Source organism: Lagenorhynchus albirostris, chromosome 12 (assembly GCF_949774975.1).
Source record: "Lagenorhynchus albirostris chromosome 12, mLagAlb1.1, whole genome shotgun sequence".
Lineage (NCBI taxonomy): Eukaryota > Metazoa > Chordata > Mammalia > Artiodactyla > Delphinidae > Lagenorhynchus > Lagenorhynchus albirostris.
The window spans coordinates 20,345,011-20,364,430 of record NC_083106.1 but is presented as its reverse complement, the minus strand read 5'-3'; the positions used below and the strand labels follow the sequence as shown (position 1 = coordinate 20,364,430).

Below are 19,420 nucleotides of genomic sequence, written 5' to 3'. Positions count from 1 at the left end.
CTAGCTTGGTGTGGAAAATGGCCTTGCTTCCATACTATTGATGTAGAAGTGGAGGCTCACAGGGAGGCACATTGTTGGTGATGAAAGTTTGATCTGTCTTCTGACAACCAATAATGAATTGCTGCCATGTGTTACTCAGCTTGGAGACCCCTGCCCATTAGTGGCACCAAGTGTCAGTCAGTGGGTATCTGTTACTGTTAAAATGGTCTTATGTGCTTCTCCCACCTTCCCATTCTTGTCCTCTGATCCCCCTTACTGCTGTATCTTTGTAGCATATAAAGAAGAGAAAATTTGAGAGTTTATCTTAAGTAGTGGCAAAATAAAATATTATGATGAAGGAATATTAATGTGCCAATGAAATAAAGTTCTGTGTGAACAGTTTACTTATCTTTTAGGGACTGGGAAAAGTCTTTGGAAAGTGTTGAAGAAGACCCTTGGCTAAGATCACTTATGAAGGAGAGCATTAGAAATATCTTTCAAAGGGAATAATTAGTTCATTTCTAGTAAAGAGAATTTTTGGGGGGCAAAACTGATTTTCCATAATGAAATTTTATGTGCATTCTTCTGAACAAAGTTTTTGGTTCTTGAATATAATAAAATACACTTAAGAATTCAGCAAATCTTTTGCAGTTATGTACCTCCCAAAAAGAACTTAATTACATAATAATCCATAAAGTATAACAGTAGTGGACGATATAAAAAATGAAAAATGTTTTTTATACCCTCACAGAATCTGGCAGGCTGATGATCCAATCCATGTATTCCTCCCTACTAGAGAGGAAATTGTTCCTAAAGCTTTAGCAATCCACCACAGTTTTCATGTGCGTCAAACACTTTAACACTTAAAACATTTTTCTAAGGTAATTTTGATCTCTTTATTATTAGAACACACCTTTTTCCTAACTGGTAAGGAAAAAAATAATATATTTTATATATTTATATATTATAAAATAATATGGTGTTTCCTTGAATGTCATAAAACATTGTAATATGTAAAACTTCTAATTATTTCATAAATATGTGAAATGAAATATATTACAAAATAATAATGCCACATGGTGTATCCTTGAAATAAAGAACTGAGTTGTCTATCCTAGTTAGCCATAAACTCTGCTTGTGATACCTATTGTAATATGTGAATTAATGTCTGTTGCTTGTAGATTAATATTTGGATGTGTTGAGTGTTATATTCCCAATTAAATGATTAATTTATTTAACTAGCATTTGGGGTGCTCATAGGGGATGTTAGGATATAGCCAAGTTGCTGAACTTAAACTTGAATTCTGATTCTGTTTGGATTGTTTGGGCATTGTGTTCCAGAAAGTACTAGGGCTATTATTATTGACATTCTTAAAGAAAAGTGGTACTGAAGGATAGAATCCTCAATTCTTTAAATTTTAAAGGTGCCTCTGACTAATTAATTGCTAAAGATTAAAATTATTTTGAGTGATATGTATTCTCAGCAGAATTTTCATGATGTATTTTCCAGAATAAAATCTGTGTCAATGGATATAACGTGTAACCGTTCAGATTTATATATAATCCAGACCATTCCTGAGATCAGACTTTTTTGTTATCTCCACTTGTATATCTCAGAGGCATCTCAAACACAGTAAATCCAAATCACACTCATTATTTCTTCCTTTAGAGGCTCATCCTCCAATGTTCCCCAGCTCAGTGAATGACTCAATCGCCCAAGCCAAAATTGGGCAGTCATTTTGCACCTCAGTATCCTGAGCGTCTCATATCCAATCAGTTTCCAAATCCTATTGCCCTTTGCTTAATATCTAATATACCACAAGTCCACGCACTTCTTTCCATCTACCCTTATTTAGGCCACAATCATGTTGCTTCCCAGCTTAAAACCATCTACTGGATTCCCACTGCTCTTTTTTTTTTTTGGCTGCGTTGGGTCTTCGTTGCTGCGCGCAGGCCTTCTCTAGTTGCCGAGAGCAGGGTCTGCTCTTCTGCTCTTCATTGCGGTGCGTGGGCTTCTCATTGCAGTGGCTTCTCTTGTTGCGGAGCATGGGCTTTAGGGCGCGTGGGCTTCAGTAGTTATGGTGCACAGGCTTAGTTGTTCCACAGCATGTGGGATCTTCCTGGACCAGGAATCGAACCTGTGTTCCCCTGCAATGGCAGGCGGATTCATAACCACTGTGCCACCAGGAAAGTCCCCCCATTGCTCTTTAGGAAAGCCTTGACATGGTCTCTAAGGCCCTGTCGTCCCTGGTCCTATCTACCTCACCTAGTTCAACAGGTCTCTCTCCTCTTGGCTGTTCTCTCCAAAAGCACTGGCCTTTGCTCAGATTCACGAATGCTCCATGATTCTTCCTGCCACTTAACATGGGAAATTCTCTTCCCACCTCTCTTTTTGGCTAATTAAATTCATCTCATCCTTGAAGGCTTGGCTCAAATGTCACGTCTTCAAGAAAGCCTTCTTTAATTGCCCAGAGCAAATCAGATTCTTCTTCTGTATGCTCATACTACTCTATGCTTCTCGTTTATACATTTGTAACATGTTAGTATTATAATGAAATAATTCATTATATAATTAATTGCTTGGTGTCTATGAATTTCAAGATAGTACAGGCTGTGTCTCTTTTTGATTGTCATATTTCCATTGCCCAGATCAGTGCCTTACACATAGTCTGTGATTGAATATTTGCCGAATGAATGGTTACTATATATAACTGTGTATGACTATATATATAATGTATATGTATAGTTTGATATTTATAGTCATATATATTATATAGTCATTATACATATTATAGTTGTATATTATAGCAATATATGTGATGTGTTCTATATGTTAATATATATGTCAACATATATGTTATAGTCATATATATATATTTTTCAAATCAATACTTTCCCACTTCTCTTTAGGTATTGATGTTGATCATTATAGAAAACTGAAAGTCTTAAAAAGAGGACCTTGTAAAGTCTTTGGATTATATTGAAACTCAGCTAAGATGGCCAAGTATGGAGAACACGAGGCCAGGGCTGACGATGGGCAGAACGAGTTCAGTGACATCATTAAGTCCAGATCTGGTAAGTAATGGAAGCTTAAGAAAATGAATGATTTTTATGCATAAACTACATAGAAGACACAGGTTTTTATTGGCTTGTTTTGTACTATTCTTGTGAGACAAACTTCTTTTGAGAAACATAATTCTGACAAATGACTATTACATTGTAAATGGTAATATAATATCTCTGTATCCTATCTTAATTTCTCAACCCGACTTGATCTCCTGGTATGTTGCTTGACATTGCTTGGTGAAACTGCCACCTGTTAGTTGATTGCTGTTCATTTATAAGAAACCCCTTGAACACAAAATGCAGCTTAAAAAAAATGATGCTTAAAGTAGGAAGTACTGTGGTTTCTGCTGGGACGGAGCCTCTTGAATTTTGCTTCCATACTGCCTTTCCTCCATCCCATTTGGTGACCATTTCTAGGCCAACAGGTGTCTTCCTACCTGTTCTTCCCATTTTGAAACTTCTTATGAACCTTCTCGAGGCGCAGTTTCCACTTAGGTAATATAATAAACTAGACTAAGACAGATTAATGGTTTTCTGTGAACATTTAAATTGGGGACTTAAGGATACCACTCCCTCCCCCAATTTTTTTTATATAACCGAGTGCTTTTTGACTCTGGCTGTACAAATGAATCAACTGGGGAGTTTTTTTTTTAAAAAAAATGCAGATGCATTGTCTCCACTGCAGAACTATTGAATAAAAATTTATGTATTTTTAAAAAGCTTCAACTACAATTCTGAGCTAGACTCTATGGGGAGATATTTTTGAGCAGGCAGGACCTTTCTGAGTTTTGAAAATTGCACAGAACTCCACCCTGGGTGTGAACACTATACTTAAGTAACTTTGAGAGTTACTTTGGGCTATAAACTTACATCCAGTGTCACTTTAAAACCATAAAAGGAACCTAAAGTCTGTTTTTGCTGTGTGCACCATCTTTATTTATGTTAGGAAGTTATTTCTTATTGTATGAATCTGGAGAAATATGCACTGAAAATAAGCTCCAAATTAATAGAGATATACATTTAAGATACATTTCCCTCTATGACACTATTGTTGGTTGATTGGTAAAGATTTTGGTTATTACAGTCTTGGCTCTAAATATGTAGGTGCTATTGTGTAGCTTGAAGGATATTTTGGGGGGTACAGCTTAATATCTTATTTTAAAGTATGCTCTGAGAATGTTTTATTGCCCCCACATTATTTTTGATTTAAATGCTTTAGTAGTATAGAGTACTATGTTGATATAAGGGATTACTAATATCTTCTTAAAGAGTATAGAATGTATATCCAGAAATATATAAAAGTAACAAGGAGGAAAATGAACGTGAGACAATTTAATATATCCATGCTTGTCATGTTCTATAAATTGTGAGGAGTTATGTTATGGTCTTAAATAGTTTCCTGACCTCCATTACAGTAAGACCTTTGATATTTATAACTATGTACTTTAGCCATGTTCATAAAAAAGTAATTATATAAGTTTAAAAATACTGGGTATATATGATGAGTACCCATAACTTTCAAACTATTCTTTAAATTAAAAATGATTATTTCAAAAAAATGATTATTTCAAAAGACTGACTATTCTCATACACTATTGGGAGATAGTTGGGCAAAAATTATTACTTTTTTTAAAAAAATTTTATTTATTCATTTATTTAATTTTTTAGCTGCATTGGGTCTTCACTGCTGCACACGGGTTTTCTCTAGTTGTGGCAAGCGGGGGCTACTCTTTGTGGTGGCGTGTGGGCTTCTCATTGCAGTGGCTTCTCTTGTTGCAGAGCACGGGCTCTAGGCGCCTGGGCTTCAGTAGTTGTGGCTCGTGGGCTCTAGAGTGCAGGCTCAGTAGTTGTGGCACACAGGCTTTGTTGCTCCACGGCATGTGGGATCTTCCCGGACCAGGGCTCGAACCCATGTCCCCTGCATTGGCAGGCGGAATCCCAACCAGTGCGCCACCAGGGAAGCCCTATTACATGTTTTTAACATATGCATACCAGTTGGTCCAGTAACTCCATTTTTGGAGTTTTGTTCCTAGGGAACACACAGAAATATACAAGTAAAAGTTTGATCACAGAAAAAAATGATAAACACCATAAGAATCCAATATTGAGGATTGGTGAGATCATAATTTCCCAAAGTATTTTAAAAGCAGCATAAGTTCTAATGTGTAATTCAAATAAGGATGTCATAGGCAAAATAATTTTAGGAAACAATGGTTAACCTACTCTGTTCCTTTTAGTGTAGGGCACTTGAATAAATCGTATAGAAACTCAGTGGAGCTAATTAAATTAACATGTATTCATAAAGTAGAAGATTATACATTCATAAAAATGTGTGTGTATGTATATGACCATAGAAATATGTTCTTGATGTTACATAAAAAATATGTGCAATATGAAGTCATTTATGTGAAAAATATTTTTTTTTCAAAAAAGTTTAGCAGAGTGTATACTAAAATGTTAATAGTGGTCATCTTGGCGTTTGGGGATTATAATTTTTCTCTTTTTGCTCATATGTACTTTCTAAAGCTTTTCAATGAGGCTGTATTACTTCTTATATCTTTAAAGTATTTTTAAAGTATTCTTAAAAATCTCAAATTGCTTCGAGTGCTTTAATGCCAAGGTGATGACTATTACTTTTTTTTTTTTTCTTGATGGCTCCTACTTCAAAAAACATTGAAAAGTTAGCAGTTGCATAGCTGAGATCTGAATCACATTCTTTTGGCTGGATTATGTTGCAAAAAGCAGTAGATAAATTTGGATATGAATAGGCCTATTAGTTCCAACCTTGCTTTCTGGAAGGCACTTTTTTGATTCTTTTAAGGTAAATATTAACTCAGTGGTCAGTTCTCATGGTACTCTAAAATTTACATGTTGAACAGGGATCTTTAGTTCAGATTAAGTCAAAGGACTCATCTACCTATGATGCATATATTTTTTTAACATCTTTATTGGAGTATAATTGCTTTACAGTGTTGTACTAGTTACTCTTGTACAACAGATTGAATCAGCTATATGCATACGTATATCCCCATATCCCCTCCCTCTTGTGTCTCCCTCCCACCCTCCTTATCCCACCCCTCTAGGTGGTCGCAAAGCACCGAGCTGACCTCCCAGTGCTATGCAGCTGCTTCCCACTAGCTATCTGTTTTACATTTGGTAGTGTATATGTGTCAATGCTACTCTCTCACTTCGTCCCAGCTTACCCTTCCCCCTCTCTGTGTCCTCAAGTCCATTCTGTACATCTGTGTCTTTATTCCTGTCCTGCGCCTAGGTTCATCATTTTATTTTTTTAGATTCCATATATATATGTTAGCGTACAGTATTTGTTTTTCTCTTTCTGACTTACTTCACTCTGTATGGCAGACTCTAGGTCCATCCCATAATTCAAAAAGAGTCATGTACCACAATGTTCATTGCAGCACTATTTACAATAGCCAGGACATGGAAGCAACCTAAGTGTCCATCGACAGATGAATGGATAAAGAAGATGTGGCACATATATACAATGGAATATTACTCAGCTATAATGCATATTTTTAAAGATCCTCCTTGGATGCGTTCTATGCTGAATTTTTGCTTTTTCATTTTTTTAAGGGAATGTTGTCCTACAGGAGAATTTTGATTCAAATCTGTTCCTATATGTTTCTTCCTTTTGAGGGACTAGCTATGGGGGAGGGCATAGAGATTAGGGTAGAAAAGAGAAGTGATGTTGAGATTATACTGGTAAATTTATCTCTTGGTTTATGACGATTCCTCTTCCTCTCCAAATCCTTGAGTTTGGACAGTCTAAAAGCCTGGCATCATAAAAATATTGGTCCATTTTATGTTAAGGTATTAGGATTGTTTATATTGACCATATTCAATATTAATTTGCTTTATGCAGTGTATGAGGTTTAATAATTTTTTTAAAGTCATTTTCACCATCTAAGCAGAAATCTGAACTATCAAGAGTAGGTGAGGAAATAGTTTCATGAATATAAAAGTCATACATTTCTTTATGGTTGTAATACATTTGCCTTGGATTTGAGTGACTTTTAGAAAAGAACTTGAAAGAATATGACCTTTAATGATTCAGGGCCTGGGCTTGGGTAAAAGTAGATCTTTCCCTAACTTAAAACACGCAAATCAAATTCATCCGTCGAGTGCATCTTTGATAGCCTGAATTAGTGGGCTTCAGAAAGTTTAACAATTTATTAAGTATTTTGAGAGTAGACCAAGAGTAAGAATTGTTTTTAAGTGAAATATGTTGTCAATGGAGTCTGTGATGCATAAACTTCTGCTTGGAACATTTTAAACATGAAATAATAAAATGGTTTGAGATATGTATAAAATCAAAGACTATCCTCTCTGCTATTTTATTAGCTGACACTAATGCCAGTAACATAGAATAAGTCAACCTTTTCTGTTCTTCTCAGTGCTGGTGTGGTAAGTTTTAGCTCAAAGCCCCCTAAAGAGGGTAGACTTCAGGGCCAAAGACTGTGCCAACTAGCTCCAAGTGGGGATTTTGACTGTTTAGGGATTAGAAGCAGAGATGCTCAGATGGGAACATTTGTTCAATGAATTAGTCGGTAAACTCCACTTCGTTGTATGATTGAAAGCATTCTTTCAAAGCCTTTAGGCAGGAAGCCTGAGTGGAACGGTTTTATCATTTCTTTCTTCACCTTTTCTATTCTTGTGTAATCCTGGGATCTAATTGTCGAGGGAACCTTAGAGGCCCAACACCTGGCCATGCCTGTGCGGTGGTTACCCAACCTCTGCTTGCACACCTCCAGTGATGGGATCTCACTGATGATGATGATGATAATGATGATAATTCTAGCAACTTACATTTACTGAACACATACAGTGTGCAGATGTGGTGCTCAGAGTTTAATCCTCACAACCACTGCTTCACAGATGACAGACATGAGCCACACAGAAGTATAATAATTTGCCACACTGGCCTTCTTTCTATTTCTCCAAAGACCCAGTCATGCCTACCTCAGGGCCTTTGCACACCCCTCTTCCCCTGCCTTTGCCTGATGGGCTCTTTCTTGTCATTTAGAGCTGGGCTTCAGTGTCACCTCTGAGAGAACTTCCCTGCTGACTTTAGAAAGTAGCTCTCCCAGTCATTCTTGACTGTATCACTATATTTAAGTTCCCCATATGCTCTATCACTATCTGGTACTTTTCTTGTTTTTTGTGCTTGTTAATGTCCTTCCTACTAAAATTTAATTCTACAAGAGCAGGGACCCATATATCCCTGGGACCAAGCCCAGTGTCTGGCTCACAGTAGGTGAGCAGTGAGTGTCTATTCAATGAAAAAGGCTACAGAACTAGAAAATACCAGGGCTGGGGTGAGAACTCAGGTGATCCGACTCTAGAAACCCTCATTTGACCTCTGTAGAGTGCCCAGTTTCCTAATTTACCAGGTAGTTTATTCTGTTGCTGCCGGAATGTTCTTTTTTATTTTGTACCTAAATCTATCTCTTAGGAAATTTGCAGAGTATCAATTGTATTTATATATCCTCTTCCTTCGTAGTTACAAGATTGGGACCCTGGGCTGTGAGACAGAGCCGCTCCAGGCCTCCGGCTGGCATCACAGCCCTGCTAAAGGAGGGCCGATTGCAGGAGACAGCGTGCTGCTCCCGGCCCTGATGATTGTCTCTGTCGTTCTCTGTTAAGAGTTAGCAAAGGGGAAAATAAGAGTTAGCAGTCCTCTGGGTGGAAGGTAGAAAAATTGATAATCTGTTTCTGACATGAATTCCCTTTTCTCTTTTCCCCTGCCTGCTGCTCAAGGCTTTTAACTGACTGGTGAAAAAAAGGTAGTGGATTTCAGATGCACTGCGATATGGCACAGTTTTAAGTCCTGGTCTGATGCCCAGATGGGTATCTGGCGTTGAAAGAGCTGGTAGGGGTAGGGGGAGGGAGAGAGAAGAAAAGAGAGGCCAGTGAAATAAAAATAAAATAAATTATTTAATATGGAATATTATATATACCAGGTTACGTTTATAGCAGGCCTAAAAAGATGCTATGTTTGCAATAAAGTAAACTTGCTTAACAAGGTGGGGTTTTATGAAACTATGAGGCAAGTTACCTTATTTGTTTATCTTTTAGAGGCCTTTCTTTAGGAAAGACAGTGGTTACGTTGTATTTCCCATTGGTCTACCTCTTTCTCTTTCATTTAAAGAAATATCTGTGAGGGGATTTTCCTAAAGAGTTTAAGGGACTGTGAAAAATAGTTCTTGTTCTTGGTCTTCTTCTTCTTTTTTTTTTTTTCTGAAGCGTTACTTGGCTGGAATACCTGTGCTTTGAAGGGAGTCTTTGAGCAGATTTGGTTTTTTTCCATGAGCCCTGGGGATTTGTGTTGAGGGACAGTGACCCTGGTGGAAATTCAACTCCGGCAGAGGAGAGCAGCTCTTCTTGTCATGCGCATAAAAATATTCTCTGTGTTGGTACCTCATTATGCTGAAGTAGTGCCATCATAGAAAAGATTCCTGTATTCATGTGATTCTCATGACCTGTTACTAGGGCTGTGAAATCTGTGTCGGTGATCTGTTCTTGAGAGAAAAACATGAATTGTGGAGAATGTTCTAAACAGTGGAAGTACTTTATTATATAGACAGAATGGAAAACTCAGTTTTATTGAGCCTTATTTGAGTCCAGATTTGAGCTAGATGCCAATAGGATGATTTTCTGGGAACAAGGGAACATGCAAGATCTTTGATTTTCTGGGAACAAGGGAACATGCAATATCGTTGATGGTTGTAAAAATTACTTAAAATTTTATTGCGAAAGATTACTCAGGGGCTTTCACATGTATTGGTTAGATTTTTTTTTCTCCTTAAGTTGTTTCTGTGGAGGCAGAGGTGTTTCCTGTATTACTCTATTTTTTTGTATGCCGTAAGTGTTTAATAATGAATACAGTCAGTTTCGTATTTGAAAGGTGAGTCAGTGTGAGTTTTTAATGTATATTTACCTTCAAAATGATGGCTGTGGACTGAAGAATCTAAGCCAGATCTAGTCCTTTCACTTTTCTTTCCTCTGCTCCTCGATTAACACCTGTCAAGCGTGGGAGGCAGGTGGGCCCGGCTCCCCCGTAGCTCTCCGGCCTTGGTGCTGATGCCTTTTCACAACCAAACACCTGAGATTTCTTTATATTCCGTGGGCCTTCTCTGTCAGAAGCTTGGTCTCCTAGCCTAGCTAATAAGGGGAACTGTTTGTGTGTGGGCTCATCTGGCAGCTAAGATTAAGGTTTGGAGTGGTACAACCTCACATTGGTTTTGAAAACTCAATTTACTTAAAAAAAAAAAAAGAAAAATCAGTTTTGGCACAGCCATTGAGCTCGTGATATAGAGCAGGAGAATAACGTTTCATAGGTGAATATTTTCAAATGAACTTTTTTTGGTAGGTGGGTGGTTGGCTAATTATGATTTCTGTCCAGTTCAATAATCTTAGCATTGAATTATGTAACATTTTTTTTTCCAAAGAGGAGAAGAAAGCACATAATGGCATTTCTGATGTAGCAGAGAAATCCAACAAAAAATATGACTATGTCTCGAAAGTGGCACAACTTTGAAAAATGCCGTGGTTGAAAAAATCTCTGCTTAGATCATCTTCTCTAATTCCATAGTTTTAATATTTGCACATTTCTTCCATGCCATGTTCTAATTAAGATTTTGGTGTAGGACATTTTCGTGAAGAAGACCTGGGGATGGAGAATAGCATTTTGGGGTTAATACTGATTGATTGCTTCTCTTGCTACTCATCAGCTATGTGAGTCTTGTGATTTAATATTAGTTCAGTAATTACATAGATGTAAACATATGCTTTTATTTTGAAAGTCCGGTTTTGGGTTCAGCCTCTATCCGCTTCCTAACTCAGGCTGCATGTCAGATTGACCCCTGGGGATTCTGATTCAGTTAGTGGGGTGGGGTCCCGGCATCTGGAGTTTTAACAAGCTCGGCGGGTTCTCGTTCTGTTTAGTGCCATTGATTTATGGACAAAGGAGGCAGGCTTAAGACTCTTGGAACCAAAGTGAAAGTGGTCTGTGCATTTCAAAGGAGCAGGGAGAACTATAGTCAAATGTTGAAGATTATTTCTACTTACAAAATCTTCTTTTTAAATAATTTTAAGAGGTAATGGATTTCTTGGCATTGGACATTTTTTTCTTTTGCCTTGTATTCTGAAGGGTTTTGGTCGTGTTGAGCAAAGGTAAAACTGTGTAAAGTGAGTCAGGAGAGTGATGAAACTTGGTGCATTTCTTATTGTGGTCTGTTGAACCAGAGGATCGTACCCAAATATTCAGCCCTGAAATATTCATGGAGCACCTTGGTCTTCAACTTGGTGCATTGAACCTCTTCCTGCTGCAAGCTTAATGTCGAATCCTGAGTTCTTTTGTGGAGTCATCTGAACTTATCATAAAAATTTACTGTCTATCTTTTCTAACAAAAATTTCCAAGACACATGTGGTTTTGACTCGTGAGGAAAAATCCTCACATCCATCCTCTATGTTGGTTTTCTTTCGTTTTTTTTCTTTTTAGTTAAGTTATAATTTATTCATTACAATGGAATTATTTGCAATGAAAAATCACACATTCTGTATTGATATGGGATGATTTCTAAGATATGATATAAAGTGTAAAAACATAATAACATGATGCTAGTTTTATCTTTTTTTTTTTTTTTTTTTTTTGTGGTACGCGGACCTCTCACTGCTGTGGCCTCTCCCGTTGCGGAGCACAGGCTCTGGACGCGCAGGCTCAGCGGCCATGGCTCACGGGCCCAGCTGCTCCGCGGCATGTGGGATCTTCCCGGACCGGGACACGAACCCGTGTCCCTTGCATCGGCAGGTGGACGCTCAACCACTGTGCCACCAGGGAAGCCCATGCTAGTTTTATCTTTAAGATTAAGGTGTTACATATGTATTTGCCTCCTTGTTTTTGTAATTTTAAATAGGTGAAATCTAGTACTTACATTTAATATAACTATACTTTCTTTTTGCTATAAAGTAATTTAAAAATGAGTGAATTTTAAAAGATGAATAATGATTTTTTTGTCAGTGATGAATTAGGAGTTATGTGATGTATGGACCACCACAGCAAGTTCCCTAAGGATCTATAAACACACCCCAGAGGTCTTGGGATGTTCTTATATTCATTTAACCAAACCTAACCAAACACCAAACCCCCAATCTCTTATAGTCCTTGAGTTATTTGCAGTAAAGTCTTTGAGCTCTAATCTTTAACCTCTTTGAAAATACAGAAGGGAATATTCATTTCTTCATTGATTAAATAACCTCCAGGGTGGTTTGAGATACATAATTGCTCTTCTGTAAGTCATTGTGTGGAATTTGAGATCAGTCTCAGAATTTGATGAGATCTATTCCTGAGGCAGTTTTAAGATTGAGGCTTACAATGAGACTACCTGGTGAGGCCTGAGTGGGATTGATGATTTCTATTTGAACAGAGACTTTTGTGCAAGTGTGAATAAATATTTTTTCCTTCAGTTTTACTGAGATATAATTGACATACAGCACTGTGTAAGTTTAAAGCATCCAGTATATACCTAAGGGATAATGATTTGACTTACATACACCATGAAATGATTATCATAGTAAGTTTAGTGAACATACGTCATCTCATATAAAATCAAAATTTAAAAAGTAGAAAAATATTTTTTTTCTATTATGAGAACTCAGGATTCACTCTCTTTACAACTCTCATATATAACATACAGCACTGTTAATTACATTTATCATGTTGTACATTACATCCCTAGTACTTTATCTTGTAACTGGAAGTTTGTCCTTTTTGACTAAAGTGTGGGTAAATTTTTTGTGTGTGATTTTTTTTTTTGGATAATTTTTTTTATGGCAAAATATACATAACACAAAATTTACCTTTTAAAACATTCTCAAGTATACAGTTCAGTGGCATTAAGGTACATTCATATTGTTGTGCAGTCATCATCACCATCCATTTCCAGAATTTTTTCGTCTTCCCAAACAAACTCTGTCCTCATTAAATACTAACTCCTCTTCCCCCTCCCTCAGCCCCTGACCCCTGTCATCCTTAGGAGGACGGCTTTTCAGATACATTTGAAACAAATAGACCACAAAATAAAACCAAAATCCACCCCAAAACAGATAGACTTAAAAACCAAATTTGGTTCTAGGTCGTACATGATCCATTTCTCAAAGTGAATTGTTATATTGCCAGTTTAAAAATTATACTTTTTAAAATTGAGATATAATTGACAAATAATATTATATGAGCCTCAAGTATACAACATAATGATTCAATATTTGTGTATATTGTGAAACAGACTCACCACAATGAGTCTAGTTAACATATGTTCTAGCACCATAGTTGTAGCATTTTATTTTCTTGTGATGAGAGCTTTTAAAATCTACTCTTAACAACTTTTAAATATGCAGTACAGTATTATTAACTATAGTCACCATGCTGTATTTTATAGCCCCAGGACTTATTTATTTTATAACTGGAGGTTTGTACCTTTTGACCCCCTCCTCACTCATGCCCATCCCCAACCCCTGCCTCTGGTAACCATCAATCTGTTCTCTGTGTCTTTGAGATGTTTTTTTTAAGATTCCACCTATAAGTGAGATCATGAGGTTATTTGTCTTTTTCTGTTGACTTATTTCACTTAGCATAATGCCCTCAAGGTTTATTCATGTTGTTGCAAGGGGCAAGAATTCTATCTTTGTTATGGTTGAAAAATATTCCAATGTACATTTTCTTTATTCATCCGTTGATGGACACTTAGGTTACTTCCGTATCTTGGCTATTGTAAATAATGGTGCAGTGAACCTGGGGGGGCATAAATCTTTTCGACTTAGTGTTTTCATTTTCTTTGTGTAAATACCCACAAGTAGAATTCCTGGATCATATGGTAGTTCTGTTTTTATTTTTGGGGGGAACTTCTATACTGTTTTCCACAGTGGCTACACCAATTTATAATCCCACCAACAGTGCACAAGAATTACCTTTTTCTGTACCCTCACCAACACTTGTTATTTCTTGTCTTTTTGATAACAGCTATTCTAACAGGTGTCTGGTGATACCTCTTTGTGGTTTTGTCTTTTTTTTTTTGCGGCCGCGGGCCTCTCACTGTCGTGGCCTCTCCCGTTGTGGAGCACAGGCTCCGGACGCGCAGGCTCAGCAGCCATGGCTCATGGGCCCAGCCGCTCCGCGGCATGTGGGATCCTCCCAGACCGGGGCACGAACCCATGTCCCCTGCATCGGCAGGCAGACTCTCAACCACTGCACCACCAGGGAAGCCCCTTGCCCATTTTTTAATTAGATTGTTTGTTTTTGCTATTGAATTGTATTAGTTCTTTATATATTTTGGATATTAACCTGTTGGAGGAGGTCATCGAGGGGATGTGGCTGCTGGTTGACCTGCAGGGAGGATCCAGGCAATCAGAGGCTCCTCACCCCCTCCCCATCCTTGGAATATATGTTCCACTCACTCCTCCTACACTAGGAGCTACTTCAGGGATGTAGCCTTGAGAGAGTAATGTGTTATTGAGACCATCTGGATCATATATATTACTAAATCCCTTAAGGACTCTCTATAAACTCTTAAGAATTTGGCCAGGCAGAGGTCTACTCATCTTGCTGTCACCAAAGACAAGCCTCATATGTAAGTTCCCTTGCTTATTAAACCTGTCACCTACCAATGAGGAGTGGTCTGCCTCTTTCTTCCATCTCTCCTTGCCCTTTGTGTATGGGGGCCAGTTTCAGATTTTACTCAGGGAGCTCTAAAGTTTGCAACCAACATGACCCCTTATCAGGTATATGATTTGCATTATACTGTCTTTTAAAATTTAAAGTACAAGTATGACTCAGAGCTGGGAGAGTGAATCTGCATCTAATTTGGTGTTGAAGGCTCCTGGCCTTATCCAAAAGCCACCTTCTGGGCGTTGGAGGAGGGGGGCTCTGAGATAAAACGCCACGTATGCTCTAGTTTACTTTGTTACTGTATATAGTCCCTTCATAGGTGTTTAGAAAATGTTATACTGAAGGATGTAAAGATATTTATTTTTGTAGTTTTACATGTGGTATCAGTGGTCAGTTCTATAATATAACAGACCCTTCCTCATATGTTAAATCCCATTTTAATGCTTTGTCTGTAAAAAATTATCAGAGTGACTTGAATTATTTTAACTTACGTGTGCTTTTTCTAGAGATGTAGCCTGTTAGAAGAGTGTTGGTATTTGGAGAATGCATACACATGCTTGCCCTCTGTCTGGAGCTGGCCTTACTGAGAATTTGGTGTAGCACAGATCTTATTCTAGGGACCTGGCATCAAGGCAAATTGCTCAGAGAGGGGAACTCATTTGCATGTATGTTTCAATGAAACATTTAGGGAAGTCTGATGCTGACCTATATTTCTAGCCGCCCCCAACCCGACAAGGCCTGCAAAATACCCTGTGAGGGAGGCCAATCGTCCTTTTCTTGCCTTTGGGACATGGCTTGCTTTGTTTTCTGTGGTTGATTGTTCTTCCCTCCCCACCCCTTAGTTTTGAAACCCCCATCTTCAAACAGCGGCATAAATGCCACAAAGCATTCTATTCTTCGATGGATCACAGAGCCACAATCCATGTCCTTCCCTCTTGTTCACTCTTTATTTCTATTTACGGCTCTTCTTGTTTGGGTACATGATTTCCTAATTTGACCTTCTGATAGCCAGCCCTTAGCTTAGTTGCCACACACAGTAAGTGCTCAATAAAAGCTTACTGTGCATTTTAATGGTTTAATGAATCAGACTTGCTTATATACATACCTTATTCATTCAGCAAATGCTTGTTGTTCAATCCGTGTTGCTAGATGATGATCCCAGAGGTGAGCAAGACGTGTGTCTCTTCTTCAGGTGCTCTCAGGCTGGCTGGGAAGAGAGGCGTAAAGAGACATCCCTGCACAAAACCCGGCGCCATGTACACAAGGCTGTGGGAACAATGGGAGGAGGAAGGACAAAGTCTTACCTTGTTGGGAAGGAGGGTGGGGCTGGAAAGAGACAGCCTTAAGAGGAAAGCAGTTGAGGTGTGCCTTGAAGGACGCATAGGAAGTAGCCGTGTGGCTCATGGAGGAAGGGCATCATTCCAAGCTGATGGATAAGAACAATGCATTTTAAGTCTGCAGCTGGTAGGTGAGTGTGGCTGGGACACGTGTCTCAGATGATGGGACCAGATTTTGAAAGCTTTTTTTTTTTTTGCGGTACGCGGGCGTCTCACTGTTGTGGCCTCACTGTTACCGTAAAAAAAAAAAAAAATTATAAGTCATGTTATAGCCCTTTCGGTATTAGCTCTTCCTCCAGAATTAATATTCTTTTCTTTTTTTTGCCGCACTGTGCAGCATGCAGGATCTTAGTTCGCTGACTAGGGATCGAACCTATGCCCCCTGCATTGGGAGCATGGAGTCTTAACCACTGGAAATCTAGGGAAGTCCCCAGAATTAATATTCTTGACTTGATTAATTTCTACATTTTAAAGGTAGTTTTTTACTCCTTAGTTACATTGACTACTGCTGTTTTCCTAAAGTATTGCCTCTTGGTCAGTTTATTTAAGTAACTGAATTGAATTGTTTCAATAGCATTTGTAATTTTTTCCATATGTATATTCTGAAAGCAAGGTCATGCTGCAGAGAAAAAGTAGGTTAATTAAAATGAGAAAAAAGTTTATTCATATTTATTTAGTATAATATAAAAGTTCTTTGAAAAGGTAGCAAAGAAAGGTAATATTAATCTCATCTTAAAGGGAAAATAATAATCTTGGACAGCTAAAAGAAAATCTACATGTGAAAAGAGCCTGGAAAACTATTTCAGAGGAACTTTAATTGAAGAATAGGATGTTTCATGTGAGGATAATGTCATCCTGTAATACTAATTTCAGCTTCAACAGATAGGATAGAGTAAATGCAAATTGAAAATAAATTAAGAACAGATGTTGAGAAATACCTTCCATTTAGGGAATAATTAAGTGGTGGAAAGGTGATTGGAGTTCAGTCAATAAAGCTGAGACGCTCAGAAATCATAATTATTCAGGTAACAAATGCTTTTCTTAATGTGACGCTCTGCCGTGGAGGTTTGAGGAGTAGAAAAAAGAAGAGGTTATTATTGTCATGTTGTTTTTCTTTTGAATTCTATCTTTCAAATCCTAATACAGTAAGTCCCCTACATACGAACCTTCAAGTTGTGAACTTTCAAAGATGCGAATGTGTGTTCACACGTCCAATCATGTAAGTTAGTTCACGTGCCTGGTGTACATTGTCACATGTGTGCATCCTCTACAAGTGGTTGTGCTTTTGTGTACTTTACTGTACAGTACTGTATAGAGTACAGTAGTACAGTATCTTTATTTCAAGCCCAGGAGATTCACTTGATGCCAGCCCCTGTATGCCAGCTGTTGTACTGTACTATGGTACTTTTCAAGGGACTGTACAGTAAGATTTAAAATGTTTTCTATATTTTTTGTTTGTTTTTTATGTACTATTTGTGTGAAAAGTATTATAAACCTATTACAGTACAGTACTGTGTAGCCAATTGTGTTAGTTGGGTACCTAGCCTAACTTTGTTGGACTTACAAACAAATTGGACTTACGAATGCACCCTCGGAACGGAACTTGTTCGTATGTAGGGACTTACTGTATTCAGTGGGCTAACTTTAAATTCCAGTATAGAAGCTGGTATTTCAGAATGGTGGTTCCCTTGACCTTTAAGGAAAAACAGAAGGGCTTATTTGAAGATTCTGCATTGTTGGGTTGTGCATTGTGGTTCCTAAGGTTTTGATTGGGCCAATTTAATTGTCTCTCTAGGCTGTGAATATGGCTTTAAGATTCAGCTTTATTTTATGTTATGGAGATTGTTAGGGAAGGACTTATTTGTCTGTATCTACCTATGTATCTGTCTGTCTATCCATCCGTCCATCCATCCGTCCATCCATCCGTCCATCCATCCATCCATCCATCCATCCGTCCATCCATCCATCCTATCCGTAAAAGACATTCTGAATAGCATGTTGTTGCCTTGCTCCTACTATATGGCAAGCACGTGGACTGGCACAGGGTGACTAAGACACACTTCGGGGGTCAGTTATCTTTCACCTAGAGAGGGCAGTTGCACAAGCTTTTAAGTAAACAGACTGAACAGGCAGTTAGAATTTTAAAAAGTGAAACAGCACAGGATGCTGTGTGAGCTGCTGGGAGGGTTAGCTGATGTCTGTGGGCCTCAGGAGAGCCACCTAGGGAGAATGGATATCTAAACTAAGATCAGAAGAATGAATACAAGTGAGAGAAGAAGTTGGGAGGTGGAGGTGAGGAGGGCTATTAAGATCGAGGGAATCAATGACATGTCAGAGGTTTGGAGGTAAGAACTGCAAATCGCTCAGTGTGGCTGAAGTGGGATGTGAGAAGCAAAGATAAAGGCTGGAAAGTTAAGCTAAGACCAATTAATGAAGAGTCTTGTAAGCCACGGTTAGGAGTTTGGATTGTATTCTAAAAGTAACCCTGAAAGGATTTTTTTAAATTTAAAATTTAACATTATTTAAAAACATATTGAAGCAGTCAATATAAGTAAATATTGACGTAGAGAAAATGATATACCAGATATGTGTGCCCTCATTTGAAATGTGTCAGCTATTATTTTGACACATTTGCTTTAGAGCATATGTTAAAGACCTAATTATATCAACATTGATAAATCTTAAAAATAATTTTAAATATAAACAAGCTGCAGAATGTGTTGAATGGTACCATATATAAAGTCCAAATATCCTCAGAAATTATGATATAATGTTTATGTATTCATAAATACTTTCAAAAATACAAAAATGTTCATGGAAATTATAAACACTGAATTAAAGATTGTGGACTTCTCTAGAGATAATGGGAGAGGAGGGTCTTCAATTGTGTCTGTAATTCCTCAATGAAAATAAAAATAATATCTGAAGCAAATATGCAATAATGCTAATTTGTAAAGCTGAGTGATGACTGCCTTAATTTCAGTTGCTTGGAAGTAAAATTTGAGACAGAGATTTGTGTGCCCTTGAGAACAGTTCCTAAAAGAAACAAGGGAAGAAGTTTTGGGTGGAGGGATAAACTGAACTGCAATTCAGTTACAACAGGGTCACCATCTGATTTCATAGGGAGCCCTGGAGCTGGGATGGTTCTTCAGAGGTTTCCCCAAGTGAGACCATGGTGTTCGGTCTTGGGACTCATGTTTTGACCTGTATACTGACTTTAGGCTGACCCTGGGAAGGAGATGAGGTGAAAGTTTGGCCAAGCCAACTACCTTCAGCCAATTGCCATTCCTGGAGTGATGCGCAGCTATGAGCCCTCAGCTGCCAGCATTTTCAGCTGCTGGCGGAACGAGTGTA

At 38.0% G+C, this 19,420-nt stretch overlaps 1 protein-coding gene across 1 annotated transcript in view; it reads left to right on the top strand.

Moving 5' to 3' along the window:
- The window catches only part of UTRN (utrophin), a 499,864-nt gene that overhangs the window by 2,422 nt on the left and 478,022 nt on the right, over window positions 1–19,420 (top strand). The window contains exon 3 of the mRNA XM_060168281.1: window positions 2,890–3,054. Coding sequence (XP_060024264.1) covers window positions 2,976–3,054 — 79 coding nt within the window. The 5' untranslated portion in view covers window positions 2,890–2,975. The remainder of the gene's footprint in view (window positions 1–2,889; window positions 3,055–19,420) is intronic.